This window comes from Thermobia domestica, chromosome 2, assembly GCF_964235325.1.
Source record: "Thermobia domestica chromosome 2, izTheDome1.hap1.1, whole genome shotgun sequence".
Taxonomy (NCBI): Eukaryota; Metazoa; Arthropoda; class Insecta; order Zygentoma; family Lepismatidae; genus Thermobia; species Thermobia domestica.
In genome coordinates this window covers 203,101,246-203,125,929 of record NC_137455.1, presented here as the reverse complement: position 1 = coordinate 203,125,929, position 24,684 = coordinate 203,101,246, and the positions used below count along the sequence as shown (strand labels likewise).

The 24,684-nt window shown below is 33.5% G+C and overlaps 1 protein-coding gene across 1 annotated transcript in view; it reads right to left on the bottom strand.

The window, feature by feature from the left end:
• Vdup1 (arrestin family protein Vdup1) overlaps window positions 1-24,684 on the bottom strand; it is a 107,636-nt gene that overhangs the window by 22,574 nt on the left and 60,378 nt on the right. Inside the window, exon 2 of the mRNA XM_081748418.1 lies at window positions 2,856-2,972. Coding sequence (XP_081604544.1) covers window positions 2,856-2,972 — 117 coding nt within the window. The remainder of the gene's footprint in view (window positions 1-2,855; window positions 2,973-24,684) is intronic.

The window sequence follows — 24,684 nt, the reverse complement described above, 5'->3', positions numbered from 1 at the left end:
GAATTCGTAAAGAAAAGTCACTCGCAATTGTGTGTTGTCCATGATACACTTTCATATGTCCCTGTTCAACAGTGCCTATCTGCTGACTGGGCACCCTAGCCTGTTTGTTGGACGTGTGCAAAGTTTGTGATGTTAGAGGCGTGACCTTAGTTCATCCCTGCGTTGCGTTGTTGAGGTTTCACACCAGATGCCACAGCGGATTTTCATTCGCACCTACCTAATACTTGACACACTTCCAATTGTCAAGAATACTTTCTTGTTTATTTTTGCACCTTATGAAATTATTTCGGCGTAAAGTATCGACTTTCAGCACATTAATGGTCAATAAAGTCGCAAATGTGTTCGGTGTATGGCATATTGTATGCCTGATCTACAAACCATTTGGAAATCTAGCATATACACTAATAGTTTGTTTGCTGGAGTTTTGCGCCACTTTTTATTTAGCATTGAGGCTATATGAAATGGGACCTTCGGCTTCCATTTAAAGTGGAATCCATACTATTATTCGAGTTTATATTTGAGACAAGTATCTCCAACGCAGAAAAAGTACCCGGGGCTACGTGCAGGAAAAGCACGCTCTTTAGCCGCTCGACCACGAAGGGGCTCTATATTCACTGATTATTAACTATTTTCATAAGCAGTTTATTTTAAGGCAACGCTGAGATAAGTCTTTGGCTATTTCTTATAATTGTGACGAAAGCACCACTGTTATTTTGACAATTATGATTCTGATCTAACGTTGACGTCATAGCATTTTATACTTATGAAATCAGGTTTCCTTTCCAAACGTCAACATTATACTATTGAGTAAGGGAGTGGACATGCGAAGTTATTCTGCAACATAGTAATATAAACTTACATTAGCATTGACCCATTTCATTTGAAATGGCATTGACAGCCCACGTGTAGCGCCCACTTTCAGTCTTTAACATTAAGATTGATTTAATCGGAATTTATCGTTTTGTAAATTCTGCTGTAATCTTTACCAGTTTTCTAATTAGAAAACAATTATAAGCCAATGAAATTAATTTAAATTTATAGAGCTTAAATGTGCACTTTATCTCCAGAAAACAATCTATATTAAGTATTTATAAGCCAATGTTTGAGAAACATGTCCAATGTAACACTTTTTTAATAAACGACACACTAATATCATTACTTGTTAAAGTCATGTTCAAGGAAAACTTGAACACCTTCCATACTTTAAAAAAAGGAGAGGGGAAAACCTTAACTCTTCTCTGTAAATGCCATATTTTGATGCATAGAGTCGCAGTAAAGGTATGTTGATAACGTACGTAAGGATACAAGTATACAATTTCTCAAAGAGAGTTGGATGCTCATTTTTTTAAAACATGACTGTGTATTTTGGTATTGCGATCTAAAACTACCGTAGGTGCTCAAAATAGAACACTTATTATCATTTACTATATGCGGACACCATTTTACAAACTCAGCTCGTCCTGAAATTTAAATCAATTTCCAGTTATGTAGCCCTACTGAGTATCGAACTGGACACTCACAGAAAGTAAACATGCTTGCCACTTGGGAGTGTTTCTTTCTTCTTTTTTTAATGATTTGTGTTGAAGGCATTTACAGAGGAGAAATGGACAAAATGTAAGATGTCTTAGGTGGCAAAATACCTAAATACAACTCTTACATATATTTATACTGATAATAATAAAATATGCTATACTTATGAAGTTAACACATAAGGAGTGAAAGAGCATAGTGGACATTTCACCTTCTTAGGTTTGAGATCAAAATGAGACTCCAGCTTAACTACTTGCTGTTTCAGCAACCTATCTTTTTGTTCACTGACCATATACTCTTAATGCTATTATGTAAGTCTTAATTCTACGTATATACATTAGTGAACTCGCTCATGGCTATATGGGTAGTGTACGCGTCTTCAGGGTGGAAGATCCGGTTTTGATTCCCGGTGGGAGCTCGTTTTCGGATCCTACGCTAAACTATAGGTTCACATCTTGTATTCTGAACGGGACGCTAAACTCTAAACCAACCAATTAACGGTATTCATTAGCGGACAATGTATAAAATAAACTATAAAATCAATTTTATATGTAATTATATTTTTATACTATATTGTTTTGTATGTAATTATAACTATACATTTATTTTGAGATAACTTTTCCAGATTCTTAGCACATTGTATATATATATATATATATATATATATATATATATATATATATATATATATATCAACTATGACAATTTTCATAACATCAGTTGTAGGGATTTTTGTTTAATCCTTTACAATATGAAAAACTTTTGGGAATTTTTGTTTACCTTTCTTTAAATGTTCCTTTTCCCTTAGTTTGAACATGAAACCAATATAATCATACTCTAAAGTACACATGAGTTCGAATTCCAATCAAGTATAAAGAGTCATACAATATGTAAAAGACAAGGAAAGAAATTACATCTGGAAAAGTTGTACTACTACTTTGTAATGTATAGCAGCTCTCGTAATGGTAATGATGATGTTAATAAATATTACTTGTAGTATACGACAGTATCTATATATGGACCACATTTCGTAGCTTTCTATTTGTTCGTATTACCCCAATATGTGCTATTGCTCTGTTTGTTGTTTAAACTCTTGTTACTTATTTATTTATATTATCTTGTGTTTAAATCAACAGGAGACACACTGTATGATAAATAAATACTCTCTGTGTTGCATGAGAATAAAATACTGAATGATATATCAATACTCTACTCTTCAGTGAAATAAAACTGAAAGCTAAAGAAGATATAGTTCGTATGCATTAAACTGTTTGGTATTAATTTTAACTAATACTTAGAAATAAGAAGAAAATCTTTGCACTGACCAGGTTCACCGAGCAGCCTCATTCTGAAGTCTATATAATTCTCCCTGTCATAAACACGCTCTTGTCTTCGGCTTCGTAGTCGAACAACCCCTTCGCCCACAACATGGAAATGGAGCCCTGAAATAAATAAATACAATAAGTACTATTCTTAATATTTTTAAAAGAAGCCAAGAAAATATAAAAATTTCTTACTAATTTGAGTCAAAAATCTTAATACCTTTATCAGTCAAAATCATATAATAACACGTATAATGAATGTGTGTGAAATATTATGGAATATTTGGTTCCATAAGAGAGGGGAATATTCCTTCCGATTCTGAGAAAATCCATATACGTGTTTGAACTAAGAACTTTTGCACCATGGCTGAGCGCTCTAACAGTGAGTAATACTCCCTTTCTCGCAAAAATGCATATTCATCCCAATTGGCTATGTAGTTCGAACATTTCATACATTTAACTTCTAATGTTCCGTTACACGTCCGTTGAACTTCATATACACTGTATATGTCACTTTCATTTTTTTGTTTTCTTTCAGTGTATCCAAAGATTAAAATAAAGTATCAAATGTAATGACAAAATATCGTTGTCACTGATAAAATTTGGTATATGTTTACAAGAAAAATTAATAGTATGCAAGTTATGTCCAAAAAGGATCGGAACTGGTTTCTAATAAACAAGGTGTGGAGGGTGGTCTTTATTGTAAGGGACGTTAGTAGGATAGTCAGGTATACAACAGGACCAGGATCAGTTGCCTCTGAGACTTCGAATGGATCGTTTCCGAAGTGAGTGGTTATTTTGTGGGGTCATCAGGAATCAACATGCAGCGCACGATTGAACAGCGATATGCGATCAAGTTTTGTGTAAAATTGACAGGTTAAGAGTCCAGAAGGAGACCGCTGATACCTGAATTCTCCACCATGACAATACGCTGAGTCACACGTCGCTACGCGTAAGGTAGTTTCTGATGAAGTACAACGTGGCAACGCTCCCTCAGACCTCCTATAATTCAGACCTGACCCCACCCTTTTCTTACTCTTTCCTCAAAACGGAACCTAAAGTACCATTATGAGACGATGGAAACATTGCAAGCATCTTCGACAGAGTGCCTGAAAGAAATCCCGGTTGCATAATTCTAGAGGAACATTCTATGTGTGGCTAAAGCGCTGACAACTGTGTATTGACGCAAAAGTGTCTTATTTTGAAGAATCTTAATCTACAGGGTGGCCCGAAAGTAGATATACACCCCTGCATTAACACATTCTAGTTTATGGGTTTATTTGCTTCGGTGTTCCGAGCTTAAGGTATAAGTAAAAGGACATTAAGAATAGAGATGCAAGGGCTCGGAAAAAAACCGGCTTTTTTGGAAAAAAAACTCGGTTTTTTCTGCTTCGTTTTTTTGCTTGGGAAATTTTGGGCTTTTTTGAAAATTCTGCTTTATATTGATAAACTAGATTTTGTTTCGCTTCTCTACAACACAAAAAGTCATTTAATTAGTGGTTGATGCCGATAATAATATAAATCCTCGAAAATAAACCATGAATTTCTAAAAGATATTTCAAACAATTTTACTTCTCAACATATTTACATTATGAATTCCAAAGGATTAACCAATGTATATAATAAGATTTTTTTTAACCTCCTACATACAAAAGTAAGCAGGGTTGGCAAGAGCCACTTTTTTTTGAAAATGCCAAAAACCCGTTTTTTGGAGAAGTTTAAACTAGGCTTTTTTGGTTTAAACCAGGTTTTTTTGGGTTTAGATATTTTGCTTTATGTATTTATATTACATATTGACAGAAATAAGTTCGTTTCGCCTTGGTGTTATTATGCAACAACGGGATTATGCTGGAAGAGGCCACATAAGCTTAAAGAAGTCCGGTCAGTAAATTTCTTAAATTGAGAAACTCCCGCCCTAGCCATCGGGAAAATCCCGTCATTACTCTAAATGTAAAACAATAACGGAAAAAAAATCCTGTTATTGCTTTGCATGTAAAATTTAAAGGTCAACGTATCATAATCAGTACGCTAAAACTGAGGTATTAAATTACAAATTTAGTGCGTACATATCATTGAAAGTACAATCCAAGCTAATGTTGGAAGCTACGTAGGCAATCGATAAATTTTGTCAATTTATATCAGTATATTTAAGCAACCTTGGCTTCTTTATAAAACAACAGGCATTCAGGCATGCAGAAATATACAATTTAGTTTCGTTTCGTATGTTCAGGCTTAACATCCTTACGTAATACCAAGGTTATCAAGGAGAAGACTTTCGCTTAAAGTGACATCTGAACCACTACTTTGTTTACGCATGAAAGAAGGCTTGTGGTTCGACCGAGAATTGAACATGGGACACCTTGATTAAAAGGTGAAAAGGAAATAAAACTAATGCAGATGGTTTGATGTATGGAAACGCCACCATGAAGTTCACGCGATTCGCATTTTTCGTACCTTTTATTTTTTTTTCGGCTTAAACCAGTTGTTTATTTTAAAAAAAGAAGAAAAACAGCTGGTGTAAACCAGCCAACCCTAAAAGTAAATACTTCTTTTAAAAAAAATACTCAAATAAGTAGCAAAATAGTATGTAGTATTTTTACTTCAAAATATTTCATACCCTCTTTTTTGGAACAAAATAAAATTAAAATAAAACATAAGAAAAATTCTTAGATGTATATGATACACTTAAAGGCTGCACACCTAGAGCTTTTGGTTTTGTATATTCTTGAAATTCTACAGTTTTATATAAGCACCATCACGGTTTATTCAGTCCTCAAGTTTTCTGTATTTTTAACAAGAGGGATTGAACATGAAGGGCGTGAGATAAGAACATGGTAACCCATAATTTTACCATTTTAAGAAATTAGAAATTTTCTGCTGCACAATCCATTTTGAAAGTCGGAAAGCTGATTTTTCACATAAGTCTATACATGAGGGATTAAACGAAGCGGTATGCGTTGCTGCCTATCTGATGCTGCGTAACTCAGCAATTAAAAATTTGTTAGTTACCATGTTCTGGGCTCACACTCTTCATATCATTATGGAACTCTCCCCACCCCACCAACACACACACACAAAAAAAAAAAGGACTACGGAATATATTTAAGTTAAGATAAATACAACTGCACAACAAACATGATTGACTGGAGCTTTTGCGCTTCTATCGAGTAGTCCGGAATTCAACTCAGCATTCGAACATTTGACAAAACTTTTCTTCATTCCATCTATGAAGTAGAAATAGTGCGTGTACTGTGAGTTGGCTGACTTCTTATTGTTTTTAAATCGTTATTATTACTAATTACCAGCAGTGACGGTTTTGCGAGGGTTAGGGGGGGCGGTCTTTCGGACTGAAGCCTGTTCCCCAAAATTACGGAATGTCTAAAACAAACGAAATATCTATTAGTTATGCCTTTACTCATAAACTTTAAGCTGCCGTCAAATAAAAATTACGAATGCTTAGAAAAACTAAACATTAGTAAGAAAAAAACCCTCCCAAAATACTTTTCTAAATCCGCCACAGATTCTCAGTATAAAATGATCTTCAAGGTTGTATCCGGAAGATTATCGCTAAATATATAAACGAAACGAAATACAGTATTAGTTATGCCTGTACTCATAAACTTCAAGCTCCTCCCAAATAAAATTAGGACATTTTAGAAAACGAAACAATCAGAGAAACCCGTCCCACAGTACATTTTTAAATCCGCTACTGATTATTTGTATAAATTAGTATTCAAGGTTGTATCCGGAAAATTATCGCTAAATCGTTGCATAGCTACAGTATAACAGGAATGTGGAAGTACGGTTAGACGGATATATTGAAAAAACGTACGCTTTGACGGATATATAGAAAAACGTAGGTTTAACTTCTGCGTTAGAAGCTGGAGTACTAAGCTCTTAGAAATGAAACAGACGACAAACTGAAATGATATCGAGAAGAAAAAATATCGATAACTCAAAAGTTAAAATAAAGTTAAATAGCCTCTAAAACTGCCCTCAAATACTACATTCTTCATGTTAGCTTTAATTCGTAAAACATGTGCTCCATCCATCTTGATGGTGAATTTTGGAGCGAAATATGGCATTTAGGTCATGGAATTCTTATCTAAGTATAGAATATACTATAAGAAAGCTATTTAGATAGAAAAATCATGAAAATGAAAAAAGCCAAAATTTCCAAAATTCTCGTTTTTTTTTTTCAAAAAAGCCGGCTTTTTATGTGAAAAAAAAACCATCGATTCAAAAAAGCCGGCTTTTTTGCATCTCTAATTAAGAACAAATAATAAAGAAACTAAGTGTAACTGATGGATAACAATAAGAAATGATATAAAATGCAATGAGCTGATCAGTACGGTACTGTATACCTACTTTTGGGACACCCTGTATTGTGCATATATCTGCAGCATATATTTTTTCGTGAATGTAATTTCAATATTTGTTGAACAGACCCTGTAATGGGAAAACAAACGCCCCTCATTGAATACATGAAACAGTCGTAATTTATTAATTAAAGTTTGATGTTTCTTACTAGTATCATTATATACAATATAGCTTCTTGTGTCCGAGTTACTACTTGAATTGTAGCCGAGGCAAATAAATCCAACTGAGGATCGAATCCGAGACAATGCACATAAAAAGCAGGAGTGTTAGCCACTTGACCACGAAGGATCATTGTAGCACAGTTCATAGATCTACTCATCTTTGCATGATGTGGCTTACATACGACCAAATGCATTGACATTATTGAATACATACTGCATTCTGAATAACTAATTAATTCTTGTACATAAGAAATAAGGATAGTCCGAAGTTAGAGTCTTATCATATGGCATTACATATTTTAATGGTTTACACATGTGGTCACCGTATCTGTGATTGCAGCAATTGATGAGGCTATAAAGAGTAACGCGTATATACCTTGAAAACCAGTAGAAATGTTCAACATCTCTCACGGAATTGTGTACCGGTATGATATTGTGCATGAACAGTTGGGGTACCGCAAGGTTTGTTCCTGCTGGATCCCGAACCATAAGCCTCCAGATACTGTAAAGGACAAGAGTTTCCTGTAGTCATAGTGATAGATGAAATCTGGGCGTGTCATCACATCCCGTAGTCCAACAGTGCAAGCATGATGTGAAACTATCCTTCTTCTTCAGATCGCAAGAAGTTCCAAGTGTCCTCGTTAGCACCACATAATGCGATAACAATTGTTTTCTGGGACATGAAGGACACACTGTTTGCTAAATGTTTACTGCCTAGATCTACAGTTACTGCCAAGACATAGTGCAACTCCTTAACCAAGATATATCGTGCAATCCAAGACAAGTGATCTTAAAAGGACCCTAGTAACTTCCAACTGGTTCATAATATCTCTAGATTACATTGTCTTCGATTGTTGTTAACCAGCTTGGAAGGTTATGATGAGAAGTCTTCAGGCGTTCACAATATAGTACCCAAGAATTTTCATGTATTCAGTCACTTGAAGTTCCTTGCAAGAAAGAAATTCAATCCTACCATCAGATACAGCCTGTAGCGCCTTTGACTGTACTCGCAAATTACAAACTCAAATTCGATGTATTGGTGGAACAAATGCCTTCTTGATTATATGGGTTCTATGTTGAGGATAAAGGTAATGCGCGAACTTAATTTTCCTCACTTTTTCTATTTGTATAGCTTTGTGTAAGTGTTATAAAGGAGTTACTTTTTAACTGTCTCGTGGAAAGCGAATTGATATCTAGTTACTTTAAATATTACAATAAGATTCCCCCTCCCCCCAAAAAGTCCTCCTTTCATCATCAGTTGAATTGTAAGTAACCGGTTGATATCAATTTTCTTATGAAATCATTGATAACATCAGAGCATGAGTCATGCGTAATTGCAGTGACATCACATGTAGTTGTCGATTTGTAGTTTTTTTTTTTTTTTTTTTTTTTGGCTTGCGACAAAATCATACAGATTTTGAGGATGAATATTAAAGATGTTTTTTCAAGTGTAGCCATCAGTATATTGACACCTTTGGTGTAGGAAATCGAAATTAGCTATGTTGAAAACAATGAAAAAAGAAAAAGGCATATTAATGTGTAACATTGCAATCACATCTTAAAGAATATATTGCAGCGAAACAACACTCTATCACCTTGTATCACAATGTTGTTTCCCTCTGCTTCTTCTTCTTTTTTTAACAGAATGTGAGCATCTAAAAAAAAATGCAAGGTGTCTCTAAAGTCTTAATCCTGTTTCAAAGTGTTATTGCTTGAAAACGACTAATTGTATTTAAAAGGAACGCCTACAGTTTGAATCTTCAAGTACATATATACACATATCATCCAACCTTCAAGTGCTGTGTTGGCTTTAAAGAAACAATACAAATTTGTTACAAAATGCAAAATAATTGTAGTTTCATCAAGTTTTCAGGTTACAAAGGTTCAACATGGCTTCGTCCGGCTGGACGGCACACACCAAGTCGATAATTAAACTATTTTTCATGCCTTGAACACTGACAAAATTTGGCGAGTTGATTGATGGTTGCCGCCAACCAAATAAAACTTGAACACTTCATCTTTCAAATTGTAGGCGTTTCATTCAAATACGATTAGCTGTTTTCAAGCTATAACACTGAAACCGGATGGAGATTTTAGAGACCCCCTATACATAGTTCACGGTGATATTCTGATATTGATTTCTCTGACTTTCGCGAATTTCCATGACTAGGTGAGTACTTTCCCTAATCCTAAACACCACGAACATGATCTTTTATGATTGGGTTTACATTTTTTTTAAATTCGGCTTCCACTACCTCAGAGCCATCCAACACACTCCTTTTTTAATATTTTTAAAATAAAATATAAGCTTACTTTCTCGTTGTGAATATTTATTATAATCATTGTAATCAAACTTTGTGTATTTGGATTACAATGATTCATTAGTACCACTAAATATGTGTTTAATATCTCGGCATTCCAAATACTGTAATAAACATAAACTAGTAAACGTATATCATAATTTGGTTTATTTTCGTGATCATTCACAACCAATAAATCTAACTTATCTTTTTTTTCTGTTGTATCTGAATTTTTTATTTAATTTGTTGTTCTTCTTTCAAAACTTGAATTTTTTACACTATTCTGTGCTCCTGAAGTTTTTTTTTCAATTCCTAAAGACATTTTTTCAACCTTTTTTTGTATCTTCATTTTGAATCTGCCTTGATTCCTTGAGCCGTTCTTCGTATCTTCTGTGAGCAACTCTAATGTTTGTTAACATCGCTTTAATAATAGTAACTTTCTGAACACTTTCGTGAAACACGGTTCCATTTCGCACTGTCCTATAAACAAATGGACTATGTATGTTCATACAAGTAAGTAAATTACAGTAAAAACCACTATCCAGACCTAGAGAAGAACCATCTCCAATCTAAGTAAAACTCTTGGAAATAATGAACTAGAAATGAATTGAATCACTTACTTGTACTAAAACAATGGACATAAAATGAAATTACGGCTACCAATAAAAAAAAAGAAATATTTCAGTTTAACATTTCACGATTATGCCCTTTAGGCTAAGGGAGAGGGATGATTAAGACAGGTGAATGATGATGGAAGAATTGGTGGAATAAAATGGGGGAGGAAACGAGAGTACAACAAGAAAACCCACCTTCATGATTAATCCGCCACAAATTTATTGACCGGGGATCGAACCAGAGATCCCTACACACCAGAAGTAAGTGCTCTACCACTGAGCTACCGTGCCCCCCCCCAAAAAAATTACAACTACAAAAGATTACAATTGCTTTTTCACAAAAATGTCCACGAAAGTGATAAAAATTCCTTTTTCTTTTTAAAAAAATATATAGCGCAGCTTCAACTATGTTGCAATAATTACAATTTTCAGTGTAAAAAAAGTTATATAATGAGAGTTTTAGAAGAAAAAGTCAAGTATACGCAAGATTAAGACTAACGATTATCAGATATAAAGAGATTTTATCAATAGAAGTATTTTCTCATGTCAGATATCAAATAAATTTTATATCATTTTAAAAAAATATGCTTGTCATAGAAAAGAACAACATGTAAAAATAATTGAGACCTGACATATTGAAGTTTCCACCAAGCAGTTTAAATTTGTGACATCTCTGAAGAAATCCCTGCGAGCCTTTCACTCCATTTTAGGGTTATAAATGAGGCTATGTAGGTTGGTAAAACTAGTATGTGGGTGGGTTATCTCTTTTGAACCCACGACCTTCCTTTGTAATGTTTGAGACGTCCACCTTCATACTTAGCTGTTTCCGGACATTAGTTAGAGGGTAATTTGTAATGTTTTTGTTCTTTCAGTGGAAGTCGAAATCCATTGTTTCTGTAAGCTGACGGAACTATGTAAAAGGTCCACTCATTTCATTCTGATGTCTCGACACTATATGAGAGCAAGAAGTGCGCAGTGAAATGAAATATTTACACATTAATATACGCGTTATTTTTAAACAAGCATTTTAGGAATGATCAATAAAATGGATCAAATGATTGTGATCTTAGCCAAGAATTTTAGGAATGATCCCAAAAAATGAATCGAAAGATTGCGATCTTGGCCAATTATTAGTTTTTGGATCAGAGGCCATAAAATTTTTGAACGGCCCCTAAATCGAGTTTTCGTATTTTCTTCGTAATAAGGACATTATAATAAGTTAAGTGATAATTTTGTTTTGGCTACACTATTTATATCTAGTTCTACAGATATAAGGCCTACAATAATTTTTTTGATCCAAAAACAAATACCACAAATAGAAAAGTGTATGATTGACGTAGTATATGCATGCGTATGTACGGGAAATTTCATTAGATATATTTTTATTAGGTAGTTCATTATTTTATTATGAAAGCTGAAGTTAGCTGGGCCATATGCAGAGTCGTTTTGACGTATGATTAGCATTATACGAAAGGCCTGACTACTGCAGGAAACATATGTTAGTCGAACCCTTTAGTATGGCACTAATCACGCATCAGAACGACTCTGCATAAGGCCCATTTTCTTTTACACTATTCCAGCAATCTAACTAGAACAATATTCCAACTAGAATGCAACAATAATTAAACTACACGGCAGCCAAATTGGTGTTTGGCGTGAGCCAATGAGCTTGTAAAGCGCTGTTATGAACCTCCTGTGAGAAGGTTGTTTTCAGCAGCTGAATACTGCAAGATGTTGACAAGGTTCTCGTGTTACTAAGAACATGCAACATATTAGTGGAATCTGACTCCCACATCATAGCGTTGGCAAGGTCACTATAAGCGAATTGGTAGACGTGAGAGCAGAACTAAAGGTCAAACATCAATTTGGGTATTCTATTTATAATTGAACAATTAAGGCTATTTCCTTACTAAGAACACATAGCATATTGGTGGAATCTGACTCTTATATCACAGCGTTGGTAACGTTGCTATGAGCGAACTTGTAAGGCCTCTGACCTCTGGACCAAAAATGTTACATGGGACCCGCACTTCGGCTCTACGGAAGAACCCCAGAAGCTTTATCACCACTACTGGTTGTAAGTGATTTATATACAGGTATTTCTAAATGTAACGAAATATATCTTTTTAGGTTTACATATACTATTTTCCTTTGATTGCTACTAAAGACCTAGTTTTCCTTTTGATGTAATTCTCTTCGAAGATAATTAAATATTTTTGTTAGAAAAAGTGAAGATGTTTCCCGCAGTAAACGGGTATTTGGACATTTGTGACCCGCATGACCTAAATACATCCTGCATATCGCAATTTCATTATACTTTCTCCAAAGCAAAAATTAAAGTACTGCACCTCATCTTGCTTAAGTAAATACGCATATTACAGTATAACAAAGAATTATCTTCTTCCTCAAAAGCGCGTGTGCCTAAAAATGAAGGTACACAGAGAAGGTTGTTGAAAAGTGTCACAACATTAAGAACAATACGAAGATACGCGAAACGCTGTATTTTTCTTTCTCTTAAATACATCTCCAACACAAATTCTCTTCTTTTATTTTAAAAAGTAAATTCCCAAGTATGAAACACAATGTTACTTTCATACCTCACGTCACATACTTCCAGGAAAAGGTGCTGCACGTGGTAAATAATAGCTTAATGTTAAGCTAAATATCCGAGAAAAATGTCAGAACTTAAAAGCATCTCAGGCAGTGTACAAAGGGAAATAAATATTCTTCTTTTATTTACTCAGACACAAAAAAGAGCACAAGCGGATAAAAAATTGGGTACATCATGCAGCTCATATAAGATTAAATTGAAACTGGAATATTTATTGTATTATACATTGATTAGAGGGATATCCAATATATATATATATATATATATATATATATATATATATATATATATATATATATATATAATGCTTATTTGTCCTTTACACAAATTCAAATTGTTGACTTGGCATACTTCAAGGTATTTAGAATTTTTAAAATGCGTGTCCTAAGACGGAAGAAAGAACGTTGAGATCAGAAAAGGTGGTTTAAAATATGTCAAAAATATGGTATCTCACAAATCCCTCAATCTGGGAAGTTGAAACTCGGTATATAATCTCCTATTAAAAATAAAATTAAACGTGTCCCGCGCTTTAGATACTTTAATTTCTGAGATGGGGCAATTTCCGTAATTTTTTTCCTCCATATTCAAAATCGACGTTGTTTGTCTCATCGTGACAATACAGCTGAACCTTTCAAATTAATTTTAGATTAGTACTTGGCTCAATTCAGCTTTCTGTCATGACGTTTCTATTAAAATACACATTGTAAGGGGGAGGGGTTCAAATTTCTGCCTACTATTTAAATCCAGAGTGTCTTTCCGTTTGACGTGCTTTTAACATACTTAGCGCTTTCTGAACCTAGTGACGTGGTATTTTTTAAAATGATGTCAATTTCATTAAAATCCATGTTCTAAGGGGTGAAAGGTTTCAAATATATATTTCAAATGTTTCACATGAAGTTTAGTCTTCCCGTGCAAAGACCGAGTATTTCAGCTAGTATTATAATAATATTTGGATATTATACAATTCCGTTATGTAGCCATCCCTACCATCTGCTAGCATGTTACGCTAAACAAGGTATAACAAACACCATAATTGCAGACAAAGACATATAGCTTTAAGCTGATACAGACCAAAGAAATTAGATGTAATACATTTAAATTGAATAAATCCTTTATTATTTATCATCTACACCATGGCAGCGGAACCAACTTTGGGTCACCCTCGCTAAATCTTCTGTAGCCACATGGGGTTATAGAGCATCTAGTGTTTTATATATATATATATATATATATATATATATATATATATATATATATATATATATATATATATATATATATATATATAAAACTTTGAAGGTATTCTTTAAATTCTGATGTGAGGCACAAAGATTACACAATCACATTTTTCGTTTTCAAGATTCAAAGTGATGCAAATTCTTCCTTTTTTCTTTTATTATCGTCAATAGAAAACAAATTACAAATTTTCACCTTTCTAAATACACTACACTATTTGTAAAATATCTTATCTTCCGTAAAAAGAGAAAAATAGAATTACAGTACATGTAATGTGTAGGAGTAAATTCATAAATAATATCTTGAATTCCCTCCTTGTTACAACGAGTAATAGTAAATTATCAGTTCAATTCAATAAAACCAGAAAACGAAATCCTGAAATCCTCAAAATATTCCGAGATTCCTTAGACACATAACAATTTGTATGTATGTAAAGAGGTATGCCTACACTATTAAAGATTGTTGCAATACTGATCATGATTCTTTCTTTCTTGTTTTTCTCAATGGAAGCGTTAAAAATCCATCATACTACCTACACTATTTAAAAAAAAATATCGTTAAAAGTGTATTATAATCACAAGTAGACAAAAGGTTCTCTTTTGAGAATAGCAGAACCAATAACTTGAGGGGAGAGCCTAATAGAAATGTGAGCCCTGATATCACCGCCGCTGCCTTTATATACTAAAGAAGACGCATGGGAGAATCGGTAGAATAAACACGGTAAAGAAAAGCAAGATAGCTCCGAGAAAACCCACAATGTTTCACCTAACCTCATGATACATGGTTTGAGATCGAACTATGGATCCTTCGTATCAGAGGTAGCCCTCTGACCAAGGGCGCCCATGTTGTGGTTTCCAAGGGGGGTCAAATATAAGCGAGGTTTCAAATATAGTTTCAAATTTTGCTATAACTAATGTAAAAATTCTATTGGGCTTTCGATATTCCCAAGTACGATTTTCTCTTAGGGGGGCGATCTCCCCACCTTGCCCCCCGTGATAGATGCCCTTGCCTCTGACACTGAGTTATCATATTTCCAGAAAAAGTAATGTGGTTACTCAGGAAAAAGTGTTGAGTAGGAGAAGTTTTATTCATGTGACATATGTACAATACATGATAGGTATGTCAAAAACGAGAGGCTAAGTGAGTATAAAAATAGTGCGGAAGTCTAAGGCAACAAAATGGAGTAATGCCACCATTCACTTTTTTACATGGGTACCTTTTCTAAAAAGATTTTTTGTAAAAAATAAATTATTAGACCATAAACTACATAATTATGGTTTTAGTTTCTAACATAACAGAAATATGAATTTTTCATAAGTGCTGAACTTCAAATTTCTCTCTTGGAAAAGGGTCTTTCCTAGTAAGATATTGAAATCGGCCCTTGATCCAAATTGGGTCTCTATTGACCCAAAAGGTTACCCTTGACTTAAACTACCTAAAAAAAAATACTCCCTACCCCCTTACCGAATTATCGTATCATACATGCTCAAAACTGAATATTTTTTAAAATTTTGGTGGGGGTAGTCGAAAAATCTTGAAAGTTTCACAGATTGTAGATCTATCTAGATGTACATGTGCATTTTTTTTTCAAAATCATCGATGCGTATTTTCTTTGTTTTTTGCCTGTTGAAAATTTCAAAAAAAAAAAAATGTAGGAAAATATTTTGGGGCGTACATGTCGCTGAATTTTTGGTTAAAAAAATTGTTATACTCTTAGTTACAACATGTATATTTTTCTGGCCCTGAAAGTGATGGCAACATTGTCAAAAAGAAATAAAATTGAAAAGAAACGTGTTTTTCGCAAAGTTTTTCCACTATTTCATCAATGTGAGAACCCCTTCAAACAATTCTTTGCCAAAGCTCACAATTTTTATTTCTCTTGCGTCCCTTCCGCTTCTGTCGTTCTTCGGCTGCTTCGATTGTGTCCGTTTCGGAATAGAAACACCAAATATATCTCCGTAACAGTGCTTTCAATTCAACCGACTTTTGCACAACGAAGTTAAACACACCTCGCGTCGGCTCCTCGTATCTATCAGCTTGGTTCACTGGCTGCACACAATGGCGCTCTCTACCGCGAGCTACGGAGATATATTTGATGTTTCTATTCGGAAACGGACACAATCGAAGCAGCCGAAGAACGACAGAAGCGGAAGGGATGCAAGAGAAATGAAAATTGTGAACTTTGGCAAAGAATTGTTTGAAGGGTCCCCCACTTTGAGGGCCCTTAAATGGTGGGAAAACTGTGAGAAAAACACGTTTCTTTTAAATTTTATTTCTTTTTGACAATATTGTCATCAGTTTCAAGCCCCGAAAAAAATATATGTTGTACCTAAGGGTATAACAAATTTTTTAACGAAAAAATCAGCGACGTGTCCCCTCAATTTTTTTCTACAATTTTTTTGAAATTTTCAACACGCAAAAAAATAAAGAAAATACGCATCGATGGTTTTGAAAAAAATGCACATTTACATCTAGATAGTATCTACATCTGTGAAACTTTCAAGATTTTTCAACTACCCCCAACAAAATTTTAAAAAATATTCAATTTTGAGCACGTATGATACAATAATTCGGTAAGGGGAGGAGATAGGGGGTCAAAATTTTTTTGAGGTAGTTTTAGGTCAAGGATAACCTTTTGGGTCAATAGATAGTGAAATTGTTCCCAATTTGGATCAAGGAACAATTTCACTATCTTATTAGGAAAGACCCTTTAAATTTTGGATTTAGGTCACTTGGCATCCAATAAATAATCTCAATCTTTGAAATGATTAAATTTTTTTCATAGATTAGAATAACCAACAATACAGGTCTTGTAACAGTAAGTAGTATTCAATTTCATACCATGAATATGGAATTGGTTAATACAATAGTAGCAAATGAGAACAATAGAGAGGCTCAGTAAACCCATGCATACGAGACTGGATTGTCATGCATGGGTTTACTGCAAAACTACAAACTACAAACTGCCTGTAACTTAATGTTTATTTACTGCCATATGACCGAGCAAAAAAAATTGACTCATCAAAATATATTTACTAGTTCAGGACGTTAATCTTTGTGTAGTTTATAGAAAATACACAGTGAAGTGCACCCAGGTGAAGCTTACCTATCTGTTACAGTATATTAACCTATACAGTATACTGTGTATTAACCTATCTGTTACAGTAGGAAATGTACTCAACTTTTAAATGGGTGTTATACTCGTGCGTTTGGTATGATCATAACAATTATCGGGTTGTAAATTATAATTCTACATAAAAAATAATCCATTGATAAAGACAATTGCTTGAAAAACTTTTGCAGTGTATTTTGAAGACAATGACATCTGGAAGATATTATGTGTACGTAGAGTTTATGCTGAAGTTAGAAATCTAGATTTTTTTAAAAAAAAAAAAAAAAACTTTCGACTTTTTAAAACTATCTCTGGCCGATTGAATTTTCCTTATGTTATTATTGTTATTATTATCATTGATTGGAGTATAGTGCTCTTTTCAGCACCGAGGCTATATGAGATATAGACCTATAGTTTAAAGTATAATCCGAACGATCATCATGCGTTCAATTTTTTTTTAGGTTCCCTTACCGGTAATTGATCCCGGGATCGTATTCACTAAAGGATGCGCGCTAGCCACTGAACCATTAAAGAGGGTATTATTATGATTACTAGACTTCCAAGCTATGGTATGCGTAAGTGTCTTCCGTCTTATAGAACGGCTTTGTGGTTAATTTGAACCACTTCCGGCTTCAACATTTATCGCTATACATAAAAAATTGTATTACGTAGTGACAAGCTATTTTCTGCAAACAATTCTGTCTCAAGAAAACATACCATCATAACTTGTAACACTCTGCCAAAGCCGGAAGTGGTTGAAATGTACTACTATTTCAAGTTTCAATACTGATTTTCTTATAGCAAAAACGGTAAGAGATCTCGAGACACAGTTTTCTTTTTCTTTTTTTTTTCAATCGATTCCAGTTCCCAAAAGTAGATTCTATCTCCTCCCTTAACCATCTATTCAATCCGGAAGTGATTCAAATTAACGATTTCTGGTTTTAACCTTTGTCGTCATAAAACAAAAAATAGTAAGGCACAGCAAGTAATGGCTTTTTGATGTGGATTCAACGTCTAAGGAACAGGCCCTATCTTTGATCTTATTACTCTATTGCAACCAGTACTTATATAATTGCATACTATTTCAACTTTGGGTACTGAATTCCCATAATTCGGAAGTCTACTGTAGTTTCATACTGTGAAACGAAATTCGCTTGTTATAATATGAAACTGATAGTACTATAAAGAAAATTACCATAACAGTAAAGTATTCATATTTATTTTGACGTATGGAATACGAAAGCAAAATTAAGATTAAGGTAAGTTGTTGCTATCACGTTCGAAATATTCTTTTCAAAGTGAAGAACAAAGGAAATAATGTATAGCGGAATGTTAAAATAAATGGCTGTAATAAAATAGGGGGGAGGATGAAATTAACTTCTTTTTTGTAAGCAAGGCTGTGAAGAAGACTCTCACAATACCTGTTTTGATACGAAGCCAGCTGCGCCGTACTAAAATATAGACACTGTTTCTCACCGTAAGTCATTGTTTTCATTACGCATGTCTAACATCATTATTGCCAATTCATTTTTCACACTGAAGAAAAAAAGACCCAATGAACTGCTGATCCAGATATTCTTTCCAGACGGTAACAGACCAACAACAACAAGGAAATAATAATACTAACAGTAATAAAATAAAGATAAGAAATTTCGTATATACACTAAGATATACTGTATATACTCATATATGTTATTTCTTTGTAACTGTTTACACGGCATGCGCAAAAGATAACGGTGGAAGGATGTATTATATACTTTGTTGTACAACATACGTAAATAACCGGAAGGAAATACATATTTTGGATGGCGTCTCTTGAACGGAACGGAACACAGCAGAAGAAAATCCTTGGTCTTGTACATAAAGGTCACATAGATGCTGCTGCTTGGCTATCATGGTTACGTAAAAATTTTTCAGTGCATGAGCACGTAATGGCATAAGGAAGTCAGCCTCTCATTGCGTATTTTTCAGATCAGATTGGGATGAAGGTGGAACTTCTAAAAACAAACTTTTCTTTGTAGACCCTATATTATTTCCGTCAACAAATTTAACTGAGCATTTCATTATCTTTTTCTATGTTCTTTTCTTTCGTTCTTTTTTTTTTATTACTGTTTCTACAGTTACATTAAATGTACAGAATTTCTACTGATTGCAATAAGTTAATATGAGATAAATCCATAACAAAAATACTTACTTATGTTTTTAAAACAAGATTCAACATTTATTTTCCTGATAACAATAAAACAAGATTTTAGCAACAAAGGATTGGTTGTTTCGAAGTTCAACGTTCGGTTGCAGCACCGAGGAGGCTACATGAGACGTGGACCTACAATGTAATATGAGATCCAAACTGATAACATAACTATACACACTGTTTTCGTCAAGTTTTGTAAGAAAGTTTGTTTAATCTCAGAAGAATTTTCACAAAGTTTCTAAAATTTAAATAGCTAATATGATCCAACGGATTAACGGTGTCATTCAATACCTGGTAGATATTTTGGATGTGTATGTCGGTAATGTGTTATTTTGTTCTTTAAAAAAAAATCTTTGATTTACTATCAGTAAAACAAATTCAATTACATCATTCAAAATCATACTGTTTGTAATTCCCTTTTCAGTTTGCTTCTTTCTTTTAAGTTCTTGTTTCTGAGTAGAACTATCATCTTATACTTTTTTTTTAACAGTAAAAGACTTTATAGAAAGACATTAATGTTTTTAGCTAGAAGACGACTGCTTTTTGTAATTAGAAGAAAAATAACATACAACGACTCACCAAAGGTAGTCGTTAACCCTGGTTCAGTTATATCTTTAGTGGCAATAATCGTTTTCACCTTAAAATATCTTCTGAAGTTATATTCACTAATATGCTTACCTTTTCTACTGAAATTACAATTCCATAATGAATATTGAATAATTTATTCTTTGATTCCTTTTTAATGTATATTCACACCAACTGACTTGCAATCAAACATGTCCACTGAGTATCTATAAACAACGACATAGCAACCAACTAGACAATAATGTATATTTCTTATATATTAAAACATTCTTCTTTTATTATTTTTAATTAACATTATAACAGGTATAGTGCTTGTGTAAAAGCACTTTCTGCCCGAGATATATGTAATTATGAGCCGATACAAAGTATCTCGTTATATAAAATGTCGCCCGATAAAGGGACTAAATATAAAAGTTACATGGGAGCTTGACTTCTATATTTAAGAACCACTGGTCCGTTTATAATAATGACATGATAATAATTGTGTTCTCTACATTTTGATCGCCCTTCATATATAACTTCATTAAGTTTCCTTCATATAAATACATTTATAATAAAACTTTTATTCCATTATTATTTATCTTTTATCATTAAAAGTGTCGTCGCTTAATAATACAATCAACGAAGGATGCGAAATCAAAAGCGTAAGAGATAATTACATTTTAAAACACAAATTACAATGATCAACGATTTCATTCATCATTAAAAACGGTCATGTTAAAAAAAATGTTTGCTCTTTCCAGGGCGCATTATATAACAATTACGTAAGATGGTATTTTAGAGTATATATCATATCAACAAGGCGTCATGATACAAAAGAATCTTATCCAAGTATCATATAAGGTGACACATGAGTACAGTCGTCGGATAATTAGCTTAATAGAATGAACCTTCTACTGAATATAATCTTTGACAATAAAGTTTCAACATAAATCAATATAATATAAATAATCTTTGTTTTTAATCAGTAACAACATTAACATCTTCCCGTATGGTAGATATAATAATCTATGTTCAAGTGAACGAAAAGAAGAAATTAAATTTATTTTCACACATAAATATTCATAAGAATCAATAGCTGATATGGGTTTAACCCCTACCACATCAACTGCAATCAGTTTAGATTCGTAAGTACATTGTACTGCACAATCATGATTATGTTCTGCATTATTATTCTGTACAGGAATTGTGTCACTATTTTGATTTTGATACGAAGTGCCATCTCTTGAACTACGATTACGTCTATCACTAGGGTTTACAGTATTTCTAGAATTTCGCCATGTATTTCGTCTGTTTTTGAATCTACTTTGGTTAAATGGTCTGACATAATTATTGTCACGATTAGTTAGGTCAGGTGTGTTCCCATCATATCTTTGCCTATTCTGATTGTTCTGGTTGTTTAAATTTACTCGATTTAGGTTATGTTCCGTATCATCTACATTACGGATATTTAGATTCCGGACTGGTACTGATCTAAAGTTATCTGAATTATTTTTAATTTTGCCTATTCCCGCTTGATGATTCTGTGCCTGGTATTGAGTTTCATAACATTGAACAAGCATCAATAGATGGTTAAAACTCATGCATTGCGTAGAAAACAGGATTTGTTGTAATTTAAACGGTAGTAGATTTCGAATAGATGCAATCACTCTAGATTCAGATTGCAATGGATTTACGATTTTTAATTCGTTGTACGTATTCACAACAAAATCAACAACAGATTTGTGCACGCGAGGATTAAAAGGTTGATTTCTAATCGTAGCGTCTCTGTTTGCAAGTAGAAAGTCATTCTCATAATTTGCAATCAGCGCTGCCTTGAATTCCTCATATGTGTTGATGTGTTCACGTACTGCCTTAAACCATAAAGAACACGGTGGAAGTAATAAATGAGGGATTAGTTTCATATATTGAGATTTATCTATACACATTATACTGCATTCGTCCTGAAATTTTTCTAGGAAAGAAGTAGCATTTTCATTACATCTACCACTAAACTTACTCATAGCACGTATTTCGCTCATTTTTACACTTAACTTTACATTTCTTTCACCGTTTCGTGTTCGTGTTGAGTGAAAATTTCTACCTACTGCGTTATGTGTGGTTCCACCATCTCTTTTCCGCCCATCTGTATTCCTTGGTTGAATTCTTTCCAAAATAATATCCTCATCGGATGAGTTACTTGAAGAAGAGATAACGCAAGGTCCTTGTCGATCTGCTTCTGGTGAATGCGAGGGCATCACTTGTGGATGAGGGAACTCCAAACGATCAGTAACAATGTTGTTGTTGTATGCATTGTCTTTAATCTGTAACGTCCTAATTTCTTCCTGTAAGGTAGATATCAATTGTGTATTTGCACGTATTTGGTTAGAATTATCTGTCACCTGAATCTTTTGCTGACGAACAGAAGATTCGATTACTTCAAAATCTTTTTTTACAATATTAACTTCTTGGATTACATGATTGTAATTATCCTTGCAATCTTCAGATAATCTTTTTAACTTCTCGTCGAATTGTAACGTGATGTCTGTCACAGCTTGTATTACAGATTGTTTCGCTTCTTCGGACTTTTGATCTATTTGTTCTAACTGCCTACCCAATTCTTCATGCTGTCTCTCTAATCGTCCATTCAATTCTTCATACTGTCTTTCTAATCGTCCATTCACTTCTTCATACCGTCTACTCAATTCTTCAGATTTTTGCTGTACTGTTTGTTTTACTTCTTCGGACATCTGGGCTAAATTTTGTTTCATAATTTCTAAATCATCCTTTCGGCTTTGTTCCTGTCGTTGCAATGCTATTAAAATTCTATCCTCTAGGGTCAACATTCCGAGTGCAATAGGAGCTATATTCTGCTCGTTGTTAGCACTGTCAACAGTTTCATTCTCTACTGTCTCACCAATCATGATTTTTCTTGTGATTACTCTGCCACTTCTAAGAACGGTTGAGTTCGTATTCATGAACCGTCTTACTAAGGTAAATTCACCCTTACTTTAGACTTCGGGATATGAATTTACAAGAATTCCCGGGTGAGGTAAACCAAAATTTTACAACGACTCACCAAAGGTAGTCGTTAACCCTGGTTCAGTTATATCTTTAGTGGCAATAATCGTTTTCACCTTAAAATATCTTCTGAAGTTATATTCACTAATATGCTCACCTTTTCTACTGAAATTACAATTCCATAATGAATATTGAATAATTTATTCTTTGATTCCTTTTTAATGTATATTCACACCAACTGACTTGCAATCAAACATGTCCACTGAGTATCTATAAACAACGACATAGCAACCAACTAGACAATAATGTATATTTCTTATATATTAAAACATTCTTCTTTTATTATTTTTAATTAACATTATAACAGGTATAGTGCTTGTGTAAAAGCACTTTCTGCCCGAGATATATGTAATTATGAGCCGATACAAAGTATCTCGTTATAAACACATCATATTAAGAAGTAAAAAAAAATTGTTTTCAAGAAAATTACTTTTAAAAGAAAAGCATCTACTTATAGATTACTAAAAAGAAAAGCATGAGGAGCGCTTTCTCACATACTCATATTACTACTGATGCTATGCATTGATGAAATGAACGATCCTCCCTTCCACTAATTTCAACCCCAAACTACTAGAGTAAGTCTCTAGTTTCCAACAAAACACAATGCTCTATAAAAATGTGACTATGTTTAATAAATATTCAAGAAAATATGCTACATAAAATTTGAGAGAATGCGCTCCAATATTGGCCTATTTCAACTGCAAGCAATTGAGATGATTGGAAATTCTCAGAAAAAATCGTATATATTTTATGAGTTGCACAATTTTTGTTTAAATATTTATGGGAGTGTTAAATGAGTTCTGATATTTGATTGACTTCAACTACAAAAGTGGGGATTATGTGAAAACTTAAATAAAAACGTAAATCATAACGTATTAAAATAATATTTACGAAAGTTATCACTGAATATTTTTTTTAAAACCTGGGTGGAAGAGAATTCATTCTCTAATCCTCGATTGATTTTAAATCCAAGTTGTGAAAATGTTTGTGAAGCCTGAAAAAGCATACGCTATATTCTATGCAAATATAATAAAATACTTTTACGAAGGATGTCTTGGATATCGTTTTTAATCTGAAGGGAGCGTGGGAGCAACCCACACCACATTAGGGGATTAAACTTATCGTTCATTCTTGGTTTTATTTTAATCCCAACAACACGGGACTATGAAAAATAGGCCAAGAAAATATACATAATATTGAATCAAACCTGAATGAGTTTTATATATAGTAAGTTATTGTGGAACTCTAAAAAAAATAAATAAAATAAAATAAAGAATTAAATCGGGCGGGGCTGTAATACCGCTACATTATTATTTACTGATCGCATCTCCTTGCACGTGAATGATTGTGAAGCCTTAAAGAAACTGTATGACATACTACACTAAAATCGAATGTTGTAAGAGAATTTTTCACAGAACATATTATCATTGCCAATAACATGTTCTCAAGATGACAGGAAAACACGATTCTCTTATTGGACTAATGAGCTCAGTCATTCCCGATGGTTGGCATGTGCACTAGGTATTATGAATGTTCATTTCTCTGAGTCCTGCGAATGAACTGAAGATATTAGCCACTT